This window comes from Argopecten irradians, chromosome 1 (assembly GCF_041381155.1).
Source record: "Argopecten irradians isolate NY chromosome 1, Ai_NY, whole genome shotgun sequence".
NCBI lineage: Eukaryota > Metazoa > Mollusca > Bivalvia > Pectinida > Pectinidae > Argopecten > Argopecten irradians.
Window position 1 is genome coordinate 73,059,138 of NC_091134.1, and position 25,081 is coordinate 73,084,218.

The window sequence follows — 25,081 nt, forward strand, 5'->3', positions numbered from 1 at the left end:
ATGAAATGGGTAAGTTTATAGAGCAATCCACCAGAGGACAGAGGAGTTGTCCGATGTGGATTGACTTGCACAAAGGTAGGCCACCAGTTCTATCTTTTTGAAAAGTTCTGAAAGCCGGAATAATCCAAACAGCCTTATCAAACAGATTATCGAATGATCAGACCTCAGCAAGTGAGTACATATTGTAAAATATCAGTAATCTTAATAACGAAATTAAAGTTAGAACATACCCTTGATCTAAGGGTATGTTTGTCAAGTTAATTTCAACATGAATAATGTACATAAAACTGTAACATGTCCCCATTATTTTGTCAAATGGAGCTGCCAACCTCTTTCTAGCTTATTGACTAGGCATATATCAGGGTTATACTGAAATGACCCTTGATATCCACATAATGACAGTTTAAACAATAACCATACAACATTCAACAAAGGCCCCTACCCGATCTGGATGGGCCAATTGAGAAACCCAATTGAAAAATATGGTATATTCTTTTACGTGTTGTGATAAACTAGAACTATCCAAATTTATATTTAATCATAAACATGTTTCTGATAGGTACCATTTACCACCTGCTGCAGTAGAATGAGACCAGGACCCTGAAGCATGTGCTAGGAGAGAGTATGCCACATTGAGGTCTATCCTGGGAGATGATGTGGACGTAAGAGATACTGGGCTGACATTCTTGAGCAAGAGGATGAGAGGATTTTGGAAATTAAGTCCAAGATATAGTCAACCTGAATGATCCCTCTTTCTGTCTTACACAAGGTAGTAATGGATCAGAACTAAGAAAAGACTAGGAGTATCATGCACAAGTTCAAGGTGAAATGGGCATTATTGGTCTACCATGGTGTGACTTTGTTGTCTGGACTGGTGCTGAATGTAATAATATAATTTGTAGTAAGAGTTCAATTTGATGTAGAATTCACAACTACTATGATGCCCAAACTCATTGCTATTAATGATGAAAAAATACTTCCAAAACTTCATCTGTGAAATGGCCTTATAGCCAGATCATGAGCACACTGTAACATTTAGTAATTCAAATAATTAATTTGCTCTCCTACTTCTTCGTTTATTAATTGAATACATTTCCTATCTTTGTGATATACGCACAAAGACTTTGAAAAAACAACTTTAAATGGAACATTTGTATTGAGCCATATAATATTCTATATATCACATTATATCTCTTTGATGGGTTGGTCTAAGACGGATAATTCAAGATTAGGGTATTCAGTAATCTCCATCCACAAAACATTTTTAATGTGATTTAAAAACGACAATTTTTCTTATTGGTTTTTTTATCATAGTTATGACCGTGCAGCGTTTACATTATTTTTGCACATGTCTTAAATCAGTTTCTTCAATTTCACTGTTTTATAGAATAGGTAATAAAGTTATATTTTACAACAACATCCATATTATATAGATTCATCAGACCCAAGACTACATAACTGTTTATAATTTCCAATAATAGGATACATAACTTCAATAAGAACTATTTTTTATGGAACTTAAAAAAAGAGAAAACAAACAAGCGTTATTAAGGTTCCTCTCGCACCTGGTAGACCCACTCACACCTGGTAGACCCACTCACACCTGGTAGACCCACTCACACCTGATAGATCCACTCACACCTGGTAGGCCCACTCACACCTGGTAGGTTGGATAGAAAGTTTTGATTAGATACAGAATATACATAAAAATGTTATTCAGGCTTAAATGTTACATTAACAAGACACCCAAATGCCTTAACGGTTATCTGACAACCTTGGCAATAACAGTCGTATAAGAAATTAATTATATATGTATCATTGTGACCATCTTTAATTTGGGATCAGCCCGAAACACTTTGCCGATACCAATTCAGGATAATTTCAGGCAAGTTTCAGCTAAATTGCACCGGTACAACTTGAAAAGAAGTTCGAAATGAGAAAATTTTACACATGGCGAACGACAACAGACGAAACATGATGACTAAAGCTTATCTTAATAAGAGTTGTTTGATAACAGCAAAGCTCGCCTCTGACATTAATAAGCCACTAAGAGCTTATTATGCAAGCACATATTTACCCGTTGGGCCTCTTTGAATTCTCAAAATTCTTTGTTTTACACCTAAAGTGAATGCTCATATCCACAACATATATAATCATAAGGCAGAAATCAATGTCAATTGTATAAAGTAAAGAATGAATTGTCACCTGTGGGCATCTCTTTTCATCCTGAAAGGATTTGTGCAGCCATTTTTTTTTTTTTTTTTTTTTTTTTTTTTTTTTGATAATACGTCAGGATATTGCTTTGGATTCAGTAATTGACGGGTCTAAACACATCGTTTTGTAAATACTGTAACGGGACTCCTTGAGCCATCGAATTGTGGTGTATATGTTGAGATTATTATGACACATTTGTGGTTAAATCTAACTACATGTTTGGTAAGTAAAGGCCATTTCCATGCTTCCGCTTGTGTTGCTGAACGACATGTGATAAAACTAAAAAGTACAATGTACAGTGCAGAATAACTGTCTGCATGCCAATATGTAAAACAGACGAGATAGAAACTGTTCGATTTCATATGGAAAAGCAGACGTGGCTGACCAATCACAATATAGGTCATATCTCAAGAGCGTCAGATAGTGTTTACGAATAGTTCTACATTTACTATTTAGATAAACAATTAGGATGGAAAAAAATAAGTATTATATTATTTCATAAATGGAAACTTACATATTTAAGACGTTATTACTCCAAAGAACAGGTCATAGTAAACAAACAAATCCAAGAAAAATGCTTCAAAGATGAAATTGATGTCCACAAGGCCAAAGTTTTAGTATATTCTCTTCATGAACCTAGTAAAAGACAGTTATTCGAACGAGATCTGATGTACCCCAAAATGTCAACCCTGTCGTGTGTTATTGGTTTGGTAATACGTGGTACTTCTAACTCGTGTTTTCCACATGTAGTCGGTCTATATCTAATCAGTTAACACTAGTAAGTCACCGTGCAAACGTAACGGCAAAGCAGAACGTGGTATGCATTATGGCAATTAAGCTGATTCATTCAATTCGTCACTATTCATCCCCTAGTTATGACAGTGCGGTATCTAAGGAAGAGGCAGCCATTTTTCTTTTGCTCTGCTTAGTAACCTTCACTGGCAAACCCTCTATATAAAGCATGGGACACTTGACACACGTGTGTCATTCTAAACATGTCTTGTCTCAGATACACATGCCCCGATATTGCAAATAACAATGTCAAATTGAAAATAAACACTGCACTCACCTGACAATATTTCATTGAAGTAATAGATGAATGTGTTGTCAGCTATATCCCAACATATGTCCAATACGAACTAATAAAAGACTTCAATATACACTAGGTTTTACACGTGCATGTACATGTATATCGACACGTGTGTGTTCTTGATAGTTGTCGCTCTTTCGGGTCAGGTACTATAGTCACGTGTATATGGTCAGTTGAGTGCATCGAGTACGATGATATACGTGGAGATATGTGGACGGATTATTGTTTGGATTTCTATTCACTTGCGTTGAAATTTTATTTTGAGAAACATCTAAATGACAACTTAGAGGAGTTGACATGTTTTCTTGCTAAAACAAGTCCAATATCGTTTTACAGGTGAGGGTTTTGTTTACCTATTTGTAGGTGATATATACTGTGGACTGCTAGGTGTATATGTACATGAATGAGCGCACGTGTGTCGATTCACGTGCTTTATATTGGGGTCGGTGAGTCGTCGGAATGTAAAACAGAAATGGCTGTCCTCAACCGGGGAATGTCTCATAAACGATTCTTGAAATTCGAGTACACTTATTTAAAAAAAAATAATTTTAATAATTTTAACTTGCATTGTCAGCTTTAAGAAAACAACTCTTCAGCAAATGTGTATAAGTAAAGGGTTTGGCGTCAAGAAGAAAACCAAAGATGCTCTATAGATTTCTTGTTTACGAGTGGTGTGTCCGAGAAGAATATCACTCCAGTTGTCGACCAAAACACCAGTTTGACCGGACTCCATCCGAGACTGGATGGACGACCAACTTTGCCTCCTTTCCATCAGTGTGCATACAATTCGATACCATATCTGGAACTGCCCAGCCCTAGTTTTGAGGTAATATACACATTCATGATATCAAGATCCCGTGCTTTCTGTCCTTACAGAGGGGTTGAGAATTTTAAAGGGTTTCTAAGGTAACGTTGATCTATCGCTCTGCTGTACAAATGGACCCGAGGACACCGGCATATCTTGTTTTATAGATCATTCAATTCACTGACATACATGTTTTGTCATCCATACATTAATTTGGGATTGCATCTTACAAGTTGGTGTACATTGTATGTTTACACCTGTCAACTTCTAATATATAATGTGGACTGTAAACTTACTGTAGTCGGACTATATCCCACAAATGCAGGCCTATAGGCCTATTAGACAAACCTGCATATAGATGTTATATAGAGAGAATGATGTAATCTGACTGTAGTCAGATTATATCAAACAAATGTAGGCCTATAGGCATATTTGAAAAACCTGCATATAGATGTTATAAAGAGAATGATGGTTAGTGTCTTAAAATATCAGTTGTATTTTGGTGAGGAATAAGAAAGACAAAAGTGGCGAGCTTTTAAACCACAGTCCAAAATAACAAAAAGTATGTTTATAAAATCATATATTCATGATTTTCTAAGATCAGTGATGACATTATGTACATCAAAGGTTCGTGTTTGGCCTCCATGAAAAAGACAATTATACAGTATATTTATGCCTTATTACCAGCCCTAATGAAGGTCCTGTTTTGCAGTATGCCTTTTGCCTATTGGGTAAGAATTTCTACTCTTTAAGTAATTCATGTTAGTAATACACGAATTATTAACTTCACTGTTGATTACTACAGGTATCCTGATACGAGGGGGGCGAAATACTACGCAAAAAACCCGAATCCATATCTCGGCGTATGAGGTTTATTTTAATTACGATGAAACAAAGTGAAGAACTGAAACAAACAGAAAGAAGAATTACTCTTTCTGATAGACAGAACACATAACAAACAACACTATGCTATAATGCAATAAATGTTACTCGAAACGATATGACCTTAATTTGACATGATTTACTTTAATATGTCGACTGTATATTTCCTATTCATAGTAAATATGAGTGATCGATAACATAACATACAATAGGAATGAAATTACATTTAGTCTAAACGATTATAAACTCTGTAAACTCACATTTTTGGACCACCCAAACTAATGGTGCGAGGCCCTCCAATGGCGTATCTTGCGAAAAGAGCGAACCAAAAGGGGAATAACTCTAATGTAACTATAAAATTTTAAAGCGGCGATGTACCGAATCTATGACACATAATATAATACGAAATAATTGTATAATGTAACTATTTGTTACAGAACACTCCCCGTCTGGTATTGAGTATGGGAAATACCACTATAGTTAAACATACAACTAATAAGCCTTTCAAGTATACTTCAGTTCGTAGTGGTCACTTTAACCTACAGGGGAATCAACTAGTTCATTAATACACTTGAATGTCCATGAAATTAGTCTCTAAATTTCCCATGATTGGCACAAATTACTGATTCTCTTTTTCTAAGAGTACGATAAGTTCCGTGATGGGTCTGACATAGTTTTTGATTTTTTGTTTATCATTGCGATATAACTGAACTGTGACGGTGCGCACATGACCGTCGTCACCTGGGAAAGTCCCATGGGCCAGTTGTTCCTATGGGAGTCCTTTTCTATAACTAGCACAATATCTCCAGGTTGCATATCACGTCTGCGAACAGTCCATTTGCGACGTTGTTGGAGAGACTGAAGGAACTCGAGACGCCAACGCTTCCAGAAAACGTTGGCTAACGCTTGAACTCGACGCCAATGAGCTCTGTACATGTCTTTACTGTTAGTGTCGGTGATGTACTCTCCTGTTTCAGCTGGTTTCTGTGTAAGTAACATGCTGGGACTCAGAACTGTTGGATTATCCGGGTCAGTAGAGACAGGAAGTAAAGGTCGCGCGTTTACCATTGCAGTGACTTCCGCCATAAATGTAGTAATCACATCATGAGTTAGGTCCTTAGTCGTAGTATGGAAAAGCATAGAGTCTAAGATCCGTCGAACAACACCTATCATCCGCTCCCACACTCCGCCCATATGGAAGGAATGTGGAGGGTTAAAGATCCATACTGTTCCACTTCTAAACAAAAACTCCTTCAATGGACCATCCTCTACATTTACAGCGTCGATTCTCATCAAGTCGGTAGCGCCCACAAAATTGGTGCCTCGATCTGACCTGAATTCCGTCACTTTTCCTCTGATGGCGATGAACCTACGAGTCGCGTTGATGAATGCTGAGGTGCTAAGTTCTTCAACGACTTCAATGTGAATGGCTCTAGTCGTCAAGCATGTATATAGCACGGCCCATCGTTTACTGTTGGCAACACCACCTCTTGTCCGACGTGCGACAACATTCCACGGGCCGAAAACGTCGACGCCCACAGAGGAGAATGGCGGTCCTGGTACGACACGATCTTTTGGCAGATCTGACATTATCTGGTTCCCTTCCTTGCCTCGAAACTTCCTACACGTGACGCACTTATGAATGATAGACGATATAAGGCGCTTGCCACCAACAATCCAAAAGCCAGCCGACCTGATAGATCCCTCGGTGAGATGGCGACCCTGATGTTTCATCTGTTCATGATAGTGTCTCACAATGAGAGTGGATATATGATGAGCGCTGGGAATGATGATCGGATATTTCTCGTTGGTGTCTATCTTTGCGTGTTTCAAACGTCCTCCCACGCGCAGGAGACCATGCTGGTCCAGAAACGGGTTCAAAGCAGATATGCGACTATCTCTAGGACATGGATTGCCAGATGACAAACATTCGATTTCCGTCGGAAAGGTGTCTCGCTGAACAAGTTGTAGAATGAAAGTTTGTGCACGCGAGAAGGACTCGAGGCAACTCGGAGTTGAAGGTAAGTTCCCTCCACCAATTCGCCTTGCTAATTTAATCAAAGTTCCCATAGCCGTAACCAACTGATGCCAATTGGAAAACTTTTCACAGCGCTTAAGAATTGTCTCACCTGATACTTTTGCCTTGGTGAGGAGACAGGATACCTCTGGCCGAACTTCCTTATCGTCAGCCGATACCTCTGGAACAAGGTCGTCGGAGAACTCTGTTCCTTCGAGGAGAAACGTGGGACCGTGGAGCCACTTGCTTTCCAACAAGTCCTTTGCGTGAATAGGTCTAGTTCCTTGGTCAGCGGGGTTATGTTCTGTTGATACAAAGTTCCACTGTTCAGGAGTTGAGCTCTTGCGGATCCTCGTTACGCGATTACACACGTAGTTATAGAAACGGCGGGTCTGGTTATACACGTATCCTAAAACCACTTTACTATCTGTGTAGAAGCGAAAGATGCTTGACGGCAGATTGAGTTGCTCAGATATAGTTTCCGCGATTTCTATCGCAAGAACAGCAGCACACATAGCTCAAGTCGTGGTATCGTCGTGGTATGAAGTGGCGCAACCTTGGTCTGACCCAAGATGAACCCTAGCTCTTGAGTTCCATCTTCACATGCTGTCAACAAGTAACCGACAGAGGCTATAGCTTTCTCTGAAGCGTCTGAGAAAACATGGACACTGATGTTCTCGCACTCTTTGAAGGATGATGAAGTATACTGACGTGGAATTCTGAGGTCCTGAAGATCATGTAATGAATCTCTCCATCGTTCCCACTCATTATAGAACTTTGAAGGAAGAGTCTCATCCCAGTCGAACATACCCGTAGTCATAGAGCGCAGCAGTATTTTCCCTCCAATTGCAACAGGTGCGATAAAGCCTAGTGGATCAAACAAACTATTAGTCACTGAAAGAACACCGCGACGAGTGTACGGTTTGTCATCTGGAGATATGCGAAACAGAAATGAGTCCGATTCAAGATCCCAACTGAGTCCGAGACTGTGCTGGACAGGTAAGCTGTCTGTACCTATCTCCAGATCCTTTAAGTCTTTTGCGAGGTCTTCTTGGGGGAATGATTTTAACACTTGTGTGCTGTTTGAAGCCACTTTGTGAAGCCTTATGCCAGCTGTAGCGAGAGCTTGTTGCGTACGTTTCATGAGGTCAATAGCTTCTGGTGCAGATGGCAGCGACATAAGCCCGTCATCAACATAAAAGTCTTGCTCAACGAACTCCTTCATATCATAGCCAAAGTTGTCAGCGTTTTCACATGCAGTTCTCCGAAGGCCGTACGTAGCAACCGCAGGTGAGGGGGTATTGCCGAATACATGCACACACATGCGGTATTCAACCAAGTCCTTGGACATGTCATTATCTTGATACCATAAGAACCTCAAGAAATTTCGATGATCCTCACAGACAAAGAAGTTGTAAAACATTTGCTGGACGTCGGCTGTTACTGCGACCTGCTCTCTGCGGAAGCGCAACAAGATCCCTGGTAAATTGTTGGTCATGTCTGGACCGGACATCAAGACATTGTTGAGCGACAGCCCGTCATGTTTAGCCGATGAATCAAAGACTCCGCGGATTTGGTCTCTCTTTTTCGGATGATACACTCCGAAGATTGGCAAGTACCAACATTCTTGACCGTCATGAAGCGGTGGAGCTAGTTCGGCGTGTTTTTGCTCAAACAGTTTCTGCATGAAGGTTATGAAATGTGCTCTCTTGATGGGATCCTTACGCAGTGTATTGTCAAGTATATGAGCGCGCTTTACTGCTTGGGACTTGTTGTTTGGCAAACGCGGTCGATGTGGTTTAAATGGTAGTGGAGCTGTCCATCGCCCATGTAAGTCTTTTGTAAAGTCTCTATCCATAATTTTCAGGAACTCCTGGTCCTCACGAGAGAAACCCAGTTTTTCGTCATCTCTGGTTCTTTGGAAGATTGAGTGTTCACACTCGTCGTGCGCAGTGGTATCTGAAGGTGCACGTTCCTTCACTCGGAGATTGTAGGGACAAGGTTTGCAAAGCGATGGTCGGTCCTTGATGAGATAAGTCTTATTGACATTGACTGTGTCGGGACGATGCATAGTACCTAAACACGTTTCTCCAATTATTGTCCATCCTAGATGGAGTTGTTGCGCGTAAGGTGAACCGGAAGGACCAATACGTTGATCTTGTACGTGATGTACCTCAGGGATATCACGGCCTAGAAGCATGACAATTTCTACACTAGGGTCGAGATCAGGAATGTATTGTGCGAGGTCAGAAAGATGTGGGTAACTCAAAGCAACATCCGGAGTTGGAATTTCCTCTCGCTCGTTCGGAATATTGTCACATTCAAGTAAGCATGGTAGGTCCGCATTAAATGAACCATCAAGTGCTGAGACAGTAAAGTCACATGCTTTCCTCCCTGTAGCTGAAGCAAGTCCAGAGCATGTCGATAGCGAGTAGTTTACAGTTTCGTACTTTTTATCAAAAAGTTGGAAAAACGCAGGGCGTACAAGAGATCTATTACTTTGTTCATCTAACAACGCATACATCTTTACTGTATTCTGTGGCTCTTGTGTAGGGTGAACATTTACCTTGAGGATTTTGGCACACGATTTACTTCGGCCACTGGCATTGTTAATACGCGTACAATTTGCCGTAACTTTCTCATTATGTGGTATGGTGACTGTTTTTACTGGTTCTTTGTCACGACTTTTCTCCCCGCCGTCGAAATGTAGAGCTCCCGGATGTTCAGTGCTTTGACATACATTGCATGTTATGTTCTTCGAACAGTTTTTGTACACATGATCAGTGCTGTCACAACATTTGAAACAGTACCTCTTTTCTTTAAGGTATTTTCTCCTAACTCCAATAGGTTTTGATCGAAATTGACGACAGGAGTTTAACGAATGGCCTGTGTGATGCAACGGACAAAGCGATGAACTGTCGATAGACTCCATGTTTCCTGTAGGTGAGATTTCAGTTTTGAAAGTAGAGACATGAGGTGCCGACTGGTTTCCACGTTTCTTTGCGGGGGCACGACTAACTGGATTTCTGTCCTGTTTCTGAGTACTGCTGTCTTTCGCAGTGTCGTTGTCAAAGACAAATCCTGGATCATTCTTTATCTGACTCATCTCGCGCACGAATTCTGTGAAGCATGAAAAGGGTGGAAAAACAACATCAAATTGTTTACGATACCGAACAGCATGATTTGTCCATTTTTCCTGAATGTTGTGCGGCAACTTAGAGACTATAGGATTTATCCCAGCAGTGGTGTTAAAGTATGAGAGAAGTTCTCGGTATGTCGGGTTTTCCATGGCAGATTCAATTTCCGAAAGAATGTCAGCAAGTTCATATAATCGCTTGAACTCCTTGTTCGTGATCTTGGGAAAATTGTTTAGTTTTGTTTTGAGTGCGCTCTCGACCATTTGGGGGCTTCCGTACCTTTCATTAAGACGGTCCCATAGTCGTGAAAGACCTTTAACTGGGTTTGACGTACTTGCTGCACGGATGCTTGTCGCGTGTTTCACCGATTCAGGTCCTAACCAACGTATTAACAAGTCAAGTTCTTCAGGTGGCGAGACATTGAGTTCGTCCATGATGTTACAAAACCCAGTTCTCCAGGCAGCATAATTTTCGGGTGAATCGTCGAACTTGTGTAGTCGCGAGAATATTAGATCTTTTTTTAATAGAAATTGCGAAAGTTCAGACGCGACAGTGCTCTCCTTCATGACTGGTTGTCTCAATTCATTTTGCGACACATTTTCCATGTTCGGTTGTCTTTCTTCGTCGCGCGACACATTTCCAATGTTGGGTTGCCTCGCTTCGTAACGCGACATATTCTCAAAGTGCGGTTCTCTTGCTTCGTAATGTGACACATTTTCAATGTTCGGTTCCCTTGTGTCGTAAAGCGACCCATTTTCAATGTTTGTGAGCGAATTAACATATTTCTCTGTACGCAACACAGTATCCACTACAGGAACATTGAGATGTGCAGGAATATGTATACTTTCACCTGCAGCACTGATTGTTTCAAGTGCATCAGCTTCCGCTTCCGCTGCGGCACAGTTTTTGCGTTCTTGTAAAACATACATATCCGCATTTAGTTCTTGTTTTTGACGTTCTAATTTTGCTAAGTGTAATTTCTCCTCCTGCTCAATAAATGCTTGATGTTTACGTAACTCAGCTTCCTTTTGTACATATGCGACGCGAACCTTAGCAGCGTCTGCCTTAGCTCTCCTTCTAGCGGCATCAGAGCTAGAGTTCGAATGTTGTGAGATGCGATCGGAGTGTCGTGAAGTGCGACCAGAATGATCGGAGTACCTCGATGACCGATTGGAACGAGTCTCATATTCTGCGGAACTAATTTTTACATCTATCTGTTTAAGGACGTTTTTTACTATGAAGTCTGATCTTTTGAAATTTGTTGCGTGATGAGCTACTTCACCTTGGCTTTCTGCAGAGTTGATTGTGTCCATGTAGGACGTAAATTCATCTGAAATCATGCAATATCCACCATATACTATTGACAGAGAAAGTCTTACTTTTTTCAGATTTTCTACGTTATCATCACTAGCACACATAACATTGTCCAACTCAGACTGGCACTTTCCCCAAGCAGAGGACAATTTATCCTTGAATTTGGTTAATGTTTGTTCATATTGTTCTTTGGCCTTCTCAGTCAGGACCCGTGTCCTTCGGCTTTCAAAAATGTTTTCCTGAGTTACAGATGATTTGATCGACATATTTGTACGAATGTTCTAGTTAACTGTACACAAATTGAGGCTGTATATGTGTAATATATATGGAAAGTCTTATATGAAGTAGTTTTTAAGTAGTGGTACGTGTGACACTAATTTGTACGAAATTGCTTGTTCGAAAACAGTTCCATTGGTCACTGAGACTAGTACGAGTAGTTGTACAAGTGTCTATCGGGCTGCATTGAAACACGATTACAGAGTGTCCGAAATTTCTTCACTATCCTGATACGAGGGGGGCGAAATACTACACAAAAAACCCGAATCCATATCTCGGCGTATGAGGTTTATTTTAATTACGATGAAACAAAGTGAAGAACTGAAACAAACAGAAAGAAGAATTACTCTTTCTGATAGACAGAACACATAACAAACAACACTATGCTATAATGCAATAAATGTTACTCGAAACGATATGACCTTAATTTGACATGATTTACTTTAATATGTCGACTGTATATTTCCTATTCATAGTAAATATGAGTGATCGATAACATAACATACAATAGGAATGAAATTACATTTAGTCTAAACGATTATAAACTCTGTAAACTCACATTTTTGGACCACCCAAACTAATGGTGCGAGGCCCTCCAATGGCGTATCTTGCGAAAAGAGCGAACCAAAAGGGGAATAACTCTAATGTAACTATAAAATTTTAAAGCGGCGATGTACCGAATCTATGACACATAATATAATACGAAATAATTGTATAATGTAACTATTTGTTACAGAACAACAGGGATGTAAGTGTTGATTACTACAGGGATGTAAGTATGTTGTGTTGTGATTACTACAGGGATGTAAGTATGTTGTGTTGTGATTACTACAGGGATGTCAGTATGTTGTGTTGTGATTACTACAGGGATGTAAGTATGTTGTGTTGTGATTACTACAGGGATGTCAGTATGTTGTGTTGTGATTACTACAGGGATGTAAGTATGTTGTGTTGTGATTACTACAGGGATGTCAGTATGTTGTGTTGTGATTACTACAGGGATGTAAGTATGTTGTGTTGTGATTACTACAGGGATGTAAGTATGTTGTGTTGTGATTACTACAGGGATGTAAGTATGTTGTGTTGTGATTACTACAGGGATGTCAGTATGTTGTGTTGTGATTACTACAGGGATGTAAGTATGTTGTGTTGTGATTACTACAGGGATGTAAGTATGTTGTGTTGTGATTACTACAGGGATGTCAGTATGTTGTGTTGTGATTACTACAGGGATGTAAGTATGTTGTGTTGTGATTACTACAGGGATGTCAGTATGTTGTGTTGTGATTACTACAGGGATGTAAGTATGTTGTGTTGTGATTACTACAGGGATGTCAGTATGTTGTGTTGTGATTACTACAGGGATGTAAGTATGTTGTGTTGTGATTACTACAGGGATGTAAGTATGTTGTGTTGTGATTACTACAGGGATGTCAGTATGTTGTGTTGTGATTACTACAGGGATGTAGTATGTTGTGTTGGTTACTACAGGGATTCAGATTACTACAGGGATGTCAGTATGTTGTGTTGTGATTACTACAGGGATGTCAGTATGTTGTGTTGTGATTACTACAGGTATGTCAGTGTATGTTGTGTTGTGATTACTACAGGGATGTCAGTATGTTGTGTTGTGATTACTACAGGGATGTCAGTATGTTGTGTTGTGATTACTACAGGGATGTAAGTATGTTGTGTTGTGATTACTACAGGGATGTAAGTATGTTGTGTTGTGATTACTACAGGGATGTAAGTATGTTGTGTTGTGATTACTACAGGGATGTAAGTATGTTGTGTTGTGATTACTACAGGGATGTCAGTATGTTGTGTTGTGATTACTACAGGGATGTCAGTATGTTGTGTTGTGATTACTACAGGGATGTCAGTATGTTGTGTTGTGATTACTACAGGGATGTCAGTATGTTGTGTTGTGTTACTACAGGGATGTCAGTATGTTGTGTTGTGATTACTACAGGGATGTCAGTATGTTGTGTGTGATTACTACAGGGATGTAGTATGTTGTGTTGTGATTACTACAGGGATGTCAGTATGTTGTGTTGTGATTACTACAGGGATGTAAGTATGTTGTGTTGTGATTACTACAGGGATGTAAGTATGTTGTGTTGTGATTACTACAGGGATGTAAGTATGTTGTGTTGTGATTACTACAGGGATGTAAGTATGTTGTGTTGTGATTACTACAGGGATGTAGTATGTTGTGTTGTGATTACTACAGGGATGTAAGTATGTTGTGTTGTGATTACTACAGGGATGTAGTATGTTGTGTTGTGATTACTACAGGGATGTAGTATGTTGTGTTGTGATTACTACAGGATGAGTAATTACTACGGGATGTATATGTGTGTTGTGATTACTACAGGGATGTAGTATGTGTGTTACAAGGATGTAGTAGCTACAGGGATGTAAGTATGTTGTGTTGTGATTACTACAGGGATGTAAGTATGTTGTGTTGTGATTACTAAGTATGTTGTTGTGATATACGGATGTGATGTGTGTGTGATTACTACAGGGATGTAAGTATGTTGTGTTGTGATTACTACAGGGATGTCAGTATGTTGTGTTGTGATTACTACAGGGATGTCAGTATGTTGTGTTGTGATTACTACAGGGATGTCAGTATGTTGTGTTGTGATTACTACAGGGATGTCAGTTGTTCTGGGTTGTTAGTATGTTGTGTTGTGATTACTACAGGGATGTCAGTATGTTGTGTTGTGATTACTACAGGGATGTCAGTATGTTGTGTTGTGATTACTACAGGGATGTCAGTATGTTGTGTTGTGATTACTACAGGGATGTCAGTATGTTGTGTTGTGATTACTACAGGGATGTCAGTATGTTGTGTTGTGATTACTACAGGGATGTAAGTATGTTGTGTTGTGATTACTACAGGGATGTAAGTATGTTGTGTTGTGATTACTACAGGGATGTAAGTATGTTGTGTTGTGATTACTACAGGGATGTAAGTATGTTGTGTTGTGATTACTACAGGGATGTAAGTATGTTGTGTTGTGATTACTACAGGGATGTAAGTATGTTGTGTTGTGATTACTACAGGGATGTAAGTATGTTGTGTTGTGATTACTACAGGGATGTAAGTATGTTGTGTTGTGATTACTACAGGGATGTAGTATGTGTGTTGTTGTGTGATTACTACAGGGATGTAAGTATGTTGTGTTGTGATTACTACAGGGATGTAAGTATGTTGTGTTGTGATTACTACAGGGATGTCAGTATGTTGTGTTGTGATTACTATACAGGGATGTCAGTATGTTGTGTTGTGAGTACTACAGGGATGTCAGTATGTTGTGTTGTGATTACTACAGGGATGTAGGTATGTTGTGTTGCATCTTTGTCACGTTTGTAGAAGAAAAATAATGATAATCAATGTTATAAGATGATTGGAATATTTTATATTCATTCAAATATATTTCTTTAAGATGAAGAAAATATAAATTGTTCAATGTATTTTAATATACATTAATTATTTATATACTTCCATAGAATAATAATATTTTTCATTTTATAAATTAGCCCGGTCTTGCAGCCATATTGATGGCCTCCTGTTTACCCTAAATGGTAAACACAGACAGACTCAGGAAGACAGCTGTACCTCAAAACTGTGTAAATGGGTGGTCCCGAGGAAAATTATTCAAGATCCTAGATCTGTGAGTCATATGACTTTTTCACGACCCCAACATGATAGAGAATCATCAGAACGGGCGACATCAATAAAGTTTGACCCTCGTCACCCAGAGGACCGAGACATTGATGGGCAATATATTTCTAATCAGCTCCAAGAGCTAAGTAAAATATTTCCCAGTATTGGTATGTCATTAAGATATATTCAATCTGTATTTTGTGCTACATGTAAGTTTGGACTGCTATGTTATAGCCCTCCAAGTCAACCATAAGAAATCTATTTGCTAACTATAGATTCTCAGAGAACTAAGTGGCGTCCTCTTGCATGTACATGTATGTAATTAGGGAAACTATATTCATGAAATTTATTTTGATGAAATTCTAGGACTAACCCACTTATGGAACATCCCAGATGATGTACCAGAACCAGAGGTTGCTGAAGAGGTCAGCATCAGTTGCGAAGCTGATCCTTGTCAAAATGAAATGGGAGCCCTTGTGATTACACCAGGGACAGGTAATGCACACATACTTAGAGAGCTTTAAACTTCATACTCTGCATGATGATAATTTGTAAGAATTTTCTATAAAATGTTCATCGATGTATAAATTACATACGCGGACAATATAACTTGTCAAAACTAGTCCTTGTTCAATATGTAACCTGTCTATTCTGGCTTAATTGTGTAGCTTTTTTGCGTTTTAATTTATAGTAATTAAATCTGTATAATCTAGAAACCTGGCTATACTGATGTTATTAAGTTTAGACAAGTTGTAATGTACATGTATTGAAGAAGACAACGTATTGTAATCCAAATTGGGAATTACAACAAAGCGTGTAAATTGTGTTCATATATGTCAATTTTAATCAGCATAAGGTTAATCAACATACATAGAATAAACATACATCTGGCATGAAAACAATCTTTTATAAAATTAATTTACCTAAGTAAGTTTTACAAGTATATAATGTAACAGCATGTTTACAATCCATGCGTTTGCTTATGGAATTTAGTTGTTTACCTATGTACATAATGTAACTCACTAACAAACTGTAACTATATTAACTATTTCAGTTTTCTCCCTGACCATTGATGATGAAATGGGTAAGTTTATAGAGCAATCCACCAGAGGACAGAGGAGTTGTCCGATGTGGATTGACTTGCACAAAGGTAGGCCACCAGTTCTATCTTTTTGAAAAGTTCTGAAAGCCGGAATAATCCAAACAGCCTTATCAAACAGATTATCGAATGATCAGACCTCAGCAAGTGAGTACATATTGTAAAATATCAGTAATCTTAATAACGAAATTAAAGTTAGAACATACCCTTGATCTAAGGGTATGTTTGTCAAGTTAATTTCAACATGAATAATGTACATAAAACTGTAACATGTCCCCATTATTTTGTCAAATGGAGCTGCCAACCTCTTTCTAGCTTATTGACTAGGCATATATCAGGGTTATACTGAAATGACCCTTGATATCCACATAATGACAGTTTAAACAATAACCATACAACATTCAACAAAGGCCCCTACCCGATCTGGATGGGCCAATTGAGAAACCCAATTGAAAAATATGGTATATTCTTTTACGTGTTGTGATAAACTAGAACTATCCAAATTTATATTTAATCATAAACATGTTTCTGATAGGTACCATTTACCACCTGCTGCAGTAGAATGAGACCAGGACCCTGAAGCATGTGCTAGGAGAGAGTATGCCACATTGAGGTCTATCCTGGGAGATGATGTGGACGTAAGAGATACTGGGCTGACATTCTTGAGCAAGAGGATGAGAGGATTTTGGAAATTAAGTCCAAGATATAGTCAACCTGAATGATCCCTCTTTCTGTCTTACACAAGGTAGTAATGGATCAGAACTAAGAAAAGACTAGGAGTATCATGCACAAGTTCAAGGTGAAATGGGCATTATTGGTCTACCATGGTGTGACTTTGTTGTCTGGACTGGTGCTGAATGTAATAATATAATTTGTAGTAAGAGTTCAATTTGATGTAGAATTCACAACTACTATGATGCCCAAACTCATTGCTATTAATGATGAAAAAATACTTCCAAAACTTCATCTGTGAAATGGCCTTATAGCCAGATCATGAGCACACTGTAACATTTAGTAATTCAAATAATTAATTTGCTCTCCTACTTCTTCGTTTATTAATTGAATACATTTCCTATCTTTGTGATATACGCACAAAGACTTTGAAAAAACAACTTTAAATGGAACATTTGTATTGAGCCATATAATATTCTATATATCACATTATATCTCTTTGATGGGTTGGTCTAAGACGGATAATTCAAGATTAGGGTATTCAGTAATCTCCATCCACAAAACATTTTTAATGTGATTTAAAAACGACAATTTTTCTTATTGGTTTTTTTATCATAGTTATGACCGTGCAGCGTTTACATTATTTTTGCACATGTCTTAAATCAGTTTCTTCAATTTCACTGTTTTATAGAATAGGTAATAAAGTTATATTTTACAACAACATCCATATTATATAGATTCATCAGACCCAAGACTACATAACTGTTTATAATTTCCAATAATAGGATACATAACTTCAATAAAAACTATTTTTTATGGAACTTAAAAAAAGAGAAAACAAACAAGCGTTATTAAGGTTCCTCTCGCACCTGGTAGACCCACTCACACCTGGTAGACCCACTCACACCTGGTAGACCCACTCACACCTGATAGATCCACTCACACCTGGTAGGCCCACTCACACCTGGTAGGTTGGATAGAAAGTTTTGATTAGATACAGAATATACATAAAAATGTTATTCAGGCTTAAATGTTACATTAACAAGACACCCAAATGCCTTAACGGTTATCTGACAACCTTGGCAATAACAGTCGTATAAGAAATTAATTATATATGTATCATTGTGACCATCTTTAATTTGGGATCAGCCCGAAACACTTTGCCGATACCAATTCAGGATAATTTCAGGCAAGTTTCAGCTAAATTGCACCGGTACAACTTGAAAAGAAGTTCGAAATGAGAAAATTTTACACATGGCGAACGACAACAGACGAAACATGATGACTAAAGCTTATCTTAATAAGAGTTGTTTGATAACAGCAAAGCTCGCCTCTGACATTAATAAGCCACTAAGAGCTTATTATGCAAGCACATATTTACCCGTTGGGCCTCTTTGAATTCTCAAAATTCTTTGTTTTACACCTAAAGTGAATGCTCATATCCACAACATATATAATCATAAGGCAGAAATCAATGTCAATTGTATAAAGTAAAGAATGAATTGTCACCTGTGGGCATCTCTTTTCATCCTGAAAGGATTTGTGCAGCCATTTTTTTTTTTTATTTTTTTTTTTTTTTGATAATACGTCAGGATATTGCTTTGGATGAATGTAAAATCAAGTCCCATTCAACGAATCGCCTAGCTTTTAGCGCTAACGGTTGGTTTTGGTCGTGATTTACGGGTAGTGTCGACTAAGGTTCAGAGATAATGAGCTAGACGGTCACGTGGCTACACAGGGTAAGTCTAGTACTATACATCTACAGCACATATACGAGATTTAAATAGTGTGATATATGAACATACTTACTGGTATTTTAAATAAGTATATTTAGTGTGGTAATGCTGTAACCCTTCTTGTATGACTATACATGTTGATTCGAAACGGTGAAATACATACTTAGACTTTTTACCAATACCTTAGAAATTACCGAAGTACTTGACTGGAATATCTTTTAAGGTTAAACCTTTAGTTGAAATAGTTCTTAGAACCATTTTTGTTTCTGAATAAGTAAACTTCCATTATTGTTTTACCTGTGTACGACATATATATATGTAATATGTATTCCTAGGTATGATCAGGGATATTTCATTTCCATTTACTTTTACATCTTTATTTTGAAAATGGAGGTGACAATAAAATACCTTAAGCATAGATGTACGGGGTTTCCATAATTCAAATCACAATCCAATTAACGGATGCCCTAACCTGATTGACAGTAAGACTATACCAAATACTCGATATAAATAGCATATTGCACGCGACCAGGTAATTACAGGTGAGTTCGGTGAATGGCGTTGTGTACAGGTAAACAACATCCTGGTTTCACAAAATTTTCACAAGTTATATAATAACCAAATGCGATACAGCATATAGGCAGCAATATACATTATTATATTAAATCAAAATTCACATATAATATACAAGATGGCGGAGGACAATCCCATGCACATAAATATATAAAGAATCCATTGACGTGTAAGATTTAACATGATTAAATAGCGAGGTGTTAAATAAATGTACAGTTAAAAGTCAACTTTCGTTATAACGTTTCACAGAGAGGAGATTTTTCCTTATTACCGAAGCATGAAACAAATATTTACTCAATCTATTTAAAATTTTAACACATTTACATGAAAGAAATTCTATAAGCTTGTAAACACTTGGATGTCGGTAATCATACTGTTTGATATAAGCCCTTCTTAAATCAGAATATGCCAGACAAAGTAAAATAAAATGGACCTCGTCTTCAACATCATTCTTGTCACAAACTGTACATAATCTCTGACTCCGAATTTCCTTAATATTGTTTTTTTAAATCTAAGGTTAATTGGTTTAGTTAAATAATACTGGATACAAAAGGTATAACAAGGTAAGGCACTGCGTAATTCTTGAATGAATACATCATGGACACGTTGAGCATACAATTGCAAATCAAAGTACTGAAAGTACTAAATGGCTCGGTCTCGAGGATAGGAGGAATATATTTCTAAGGTCAATACTACTGTAGTTTTGTACAATAAGAAATAAATTTGGCTGGTGTTCCTTCCAGTTTGGACTTTTGAGGATTCCTTGGACACCAAGGTGTAAAATAAGAGACACATACTAAAATCTTGGAAGCCCATTCTAATATTTCCTATGATGTTATATGTCAAATGATTTTATAACACCTTTAGCATTTTCCTTGTTAATTTGATGTTAATGAAAATATCCATTCTTAATGACTATTGTCATCAAGTTCCTGGGACCAGTGTCAGTTAACAAGTATTGTTTTGCAGCAGAGAAAGACAAGAGGCAAACTTTTCTATGTCAAAATGTCTTAAGTATAGAATATGTCTGTCCTCTAGAAGACTTATCAATATCACCATGTGATTTTTTAATAAATTGGTCAATTGGTCTACTTTTAACAGGTTTTGTAATTATTCTTTTGTAAAACAGCAAGTTGATTGATATACATTGTATCCAAACTTCAATTCAAACCGAATAACCTGTTAGCTCACCATAGACCATGAAATTGTTTGTACACTTTCTTAACTTCAGGATTGTTTTACAAAATTACGAATGAATTTTTCTACATTTTTTATTTTCAAAACCCCATACCTCTGATGAGTATAATAAAACTGTCATTACAAGTGAATCAAATATTTTCAGTTTAAGATGAACAGGAAGAGATACATTCCTTTATTTCTTATAAATAGCAAACACCGATTTAATTGTTTGTTCAGCAGGTTTTTTCCCTTTCTTTAAAAACGCTACCATTAACATTATTTTTTGTACCTAGATATGTAAACAATTCTTATAAATCTAATTCTGTATTCCGTAACATCAACTGGTGTTGTTGTACCGATTTACGTCTTGAGAATGTCACAATTTTTATCTTTCTGATATTAAGTTCTAATTTCCATGTTATGCAATATTGTTAAAATTCATGTAACATTTGTTGTAGACCATCAGATATTTCTGATATCATAACAGTGTTATTGGCAAATAATATGATAAAAAGTTTGGGATATATTCCGATATCATATACCGTAAAAACTGGTATAATTTGCGCAGGTACTTTTTAGGGCTGAAAATGCTTAAAAAATCTACTATCAGTATATTTAGCGCATCAAAAAATGGGGGAACACAATGTCCAGAGAGTCCCAAAACCGATGTATGAAGGTGACAATTTCAATGCAAAATATTCCCGATAAATGCTTGACAACTTGCACAAAAATGTTGTATTTAGAAGAAATAACATATAAAAACCGCATTGTGTTTGTTTTCTTTTATTGGCCATCGTAACCTGAAACTGAAATATCTAGCAGATGTCCAAAACATTGGCGGTCTGGTCCGCCGTACTCCGTGCACATGTCAATGTTTTAAGATATTACACATGAATAGTAATCAGGAATATTTGAAAAGAGTAGAATCTATTTACTTAAATTGGCACAATAAGTAATTAGTGTGTTTGAGATCATTAACAATCAACAGCAATCAGCTAGCGGATACGTAGTTTAGCTTGCAACAATCACAGTGTGCACACAATTTGTCAAGATTTGTAAGACAAAATATTTTTTCCACCAGGTAAGATTCTAAGTCATAAAGGTAGATTGAAAAAAGGAAGGGAGATAAAATAACCAGATAAATATTTGTAGCGGGATCAGACTGGGTTGATTATCGGTGATCAGGTAGCTCAGTCGGAAGAGCTACATTTTCTTCTCTCCTGTTACAGAATTGGCACCCAACTAAATAACCAACGGCTGTGGTGTTTGAAAGGGTCTCGTATGTATTCAAAAAAAGGATGGATGAGTGTAGCGGGACTGGACTTGGTCGATTATCGATGACCAGGTAGTTCAGTCGGTAGAGCACTCAGCTAGTGTTCGGAGAGTCCCGGGATCGAATCCCGGTCTTGCCGCTACATTTTCTCCTCTCCTGTTACATATGGTACCATACTGTGCATGTAGATATTCAAGGTAAATCAACAATGTTCGCTGATCTTGCAGAATTGCCTTACAGTGATATAATGAATGTAGTAAATGTATGTCTCATTGGTGTGATTGATTTAACGGCAGTTCATGTGGTGACCGAAAAAAGGTAAAATCAATACTTTCAGAGTGATCAGGGAACATTGATAGTCAAGGCGGGGAAAACATAAGACGACCTCTGTTATACAAATTAATGTTTAATTGATTTTCATTAAATTGTCTCGAAGGTGATGATTAGTGTGTTATGAACGATAAGCTTAATATGTTTTTGACAAAAAATATAAACAGCTAATGTCATATTGTGTTTTAAATTTAAATAATCTTTTATTTATTCATTTCATTTCAGGCATGTACATGTCATAGAATATAAACAAATATCAGGTATATGCTTAAATCATATTACAGTTTAATTCACAATAAGGAATTTGAAGATGATGATAGTATTATTTTCGGATTGAAAATGATTACAATATTAAGCTTCCTCAGTTGAAAATTACTTCTTTTTGTTCACACAATTCTTCTCTTAGACTGTTTCCAGTTGAAATGATACATGCATGCTGACATTCTGTAAAACATAAGGAAACAATAAATGTATTAACAGAGTAATTACTGAAAAGGCTAATATCATATAATTAAACATTTTAATCATAAATAGCAATACCAGCATAGAGGAAATATTATAGTTTAATTCCCGCTGTTCTTCAGTCCTCCTGTTCTTACATGTAAGAGTTTTGTCCTTCATAAATTGATTGTAATATAGCAGTTGTTATATAATGTGCACAAAGAAGTATAAATATACACACGTATCATATGCATGGGTACAGTGGTAAATCAATTGGCTATACAGAAAATGATGGTGCTGATCATCGTAAGACTGTGCCAGGTGATAGAGATTAGTTCCGCTTGAGTGATCACACAATGCAAGTGAGAGTCGGGAATATGTTTATGTAAGTTTTAATTGCTAATCTCTGACGATTGTTGGTAAAATATAACTCAGGATATTAACAGTTTTCTCTACATTTTTACAGATTGAAACAGCTTTTTTAAGTGCCGTTTTACGGAAGAATTATGAAAAAGAAATCGACATTTTCGTCGATCTAGTAGTTCAAAAAACATCACTTCGAGTTATATGAACACTCCATATATGATTTATGTCATTCGGCCAAAAAATTACTTCGTATTACCTAGTTTAATGAATATGCTGTATGTATATGATCAGAACGTCAAGCTCCTGTGGTGAAAATAACTAAAATGTTTTAAAAGTATGGTTTAGAGGTAATCTTTGAACGTACTTTAGTATATAGATATAATCTGATATTTATACATGTGCTGATGAAATTATAGATAATTATGGATGTGGAAAACACTCATACCTTATTAATTGCCGTTAGTTTTAAGATTACACCACCTTGGACATTTACAAAATGTTCACCGTCTGTCACGTGCTATTTTATCAGTAGACCAAGTTTGTCCAAAATTTTGTTAGAGTTGTCTTTCTTCCATTGAAGTAAGGCCATGTGCCATAACATGCATCTCCATTTCGCCATGAAATGTATCTGCTCCGAGACAAATTTGATTCAAATTACAAAATTCATTATGGTATCAATTTTGATGTTCGAGGCGAAATATTGATTTCATTTTTTTCCGTTGCAGGATAACTGTCACTAATAGGGAGTAAACGTCTGAGGTGAACCAGCTTCGGAGCGAAGCATTTTTGGGACGAAACGTCTTCATTCATTGTAAACACCATTTTGGGGACGAAAAGTCTAGATACTTTGTAAACAATTCAGTTGAAAATTTTCAAACAGAAGATCTTTTGGATAGTGTTTATAGTAAGGAAATGAAAGCCGTAATATTCTGTTCCTATTTCAACGTTACAGATACGCTTATTTCAGTAACTTTTATATTCAAAATTTGCTATTTAAAATTCCTGGTAAAATCAAAGTTGTTGAATACACTGCCGCTAGGAGCGCTAGTATCTGCGAGCAATTTCTAAGCCAATCATATTGAGGAAATTGACTGTAAGAGAATTTTGCAACCACGATCACAATGGCGAGGTGACCCTCGCCAAAAATTATTTTCATTTAGTACATATTGCCTAGTCCAAACATAACTAAAACCCAAATTACAATGTTCATGTTTAATATGATGAACCCAATTAACTTAGCAATTACGTTTTCTTACATATAACTCACTTAATGCATCGTAACATGATTTTAAAATACAGTTACACGTATTTAGAATTTTCAACCAATATCTCATTATGGATATTTTACGTTGTACATACAAAGAATAACTACCAGTTTCAAAGTACACCATGGAATTATTGACCGTTCGCTTAATCTTTAAAAGATCTTTAAGTAAAAAAAGTTGGATTTTTTCCAATTTGAGGCGATACATTATGTCCCCAAACTTCACTTCCGTAATTCAATATACATGCAACATATGTATCAGATAATGACATTTTAGTCTCAGTATTAAGGGCGAAATCTTTCATTTTCCTTTTCAAGTTATAATAGGCTTTCCTTCCTTGTGATGCCAATATATCTTGTGTCACAGTAAATTTCCCATTATAGTTAAAAATCAGCCCAAGATAACAAAACATTTACCTTTAAACGACCAATTTTCAGAAAGCGACATTCTTTGCCTTTTCCTAAATACAACATTTTTTGTTTTATCAGTTTTAACATTTAAATTCCATTTTTCTGTGTATGTCTGTAAACAATCTAACATATAGTGGAGATCGGTATCATCTTCTGAGAATAACACTGTGTCGTTCGCATACATGAGCATAAAGAGGTTTATCAACTGTAATGAATAACTTTGACAATTAGAATTTAAAAAAAATACTTTCCATACCATTAACAAGTAATGAAAAAAGTATCGGAGATAACGATTCCCCTTGTAATAAACAGACATGTATATCGAA

General features: G+C 37.0%; 1 protein-coding gene across 1 annotated transcript; it reads right to left on the reverse strand.

The window, feature by feature from the left end:
- Positions 1 to 5,627: 5,627 nt before the first annotated feature.
- On the reverse strand, positions 5,628 to 12,470 carry LOC138314185 (uncharacterized). Its single transcript, XM_069254384.1, has 3 exons — positions 12,295 to 12,470; positions 7,576 to 12,056; positions 5,628 to 7,435 (listed from the first exon to the last, which is right to left on the reverse strand). Exons 2-3 carry the CDS (start codon positions 11,723 to 11,725, stop codon positions 5,628 to 5,630), a joined length of 5,958 nt encoding a protein of 1,985 aa, XP_069110485.1. The 5' UTR covers positions 11,726 to 12,056; positions 12,295 to 12,470.
- Between the last annotated feature and the right edge of the window lie 12,611 nt (positions 12,471 to 25,081).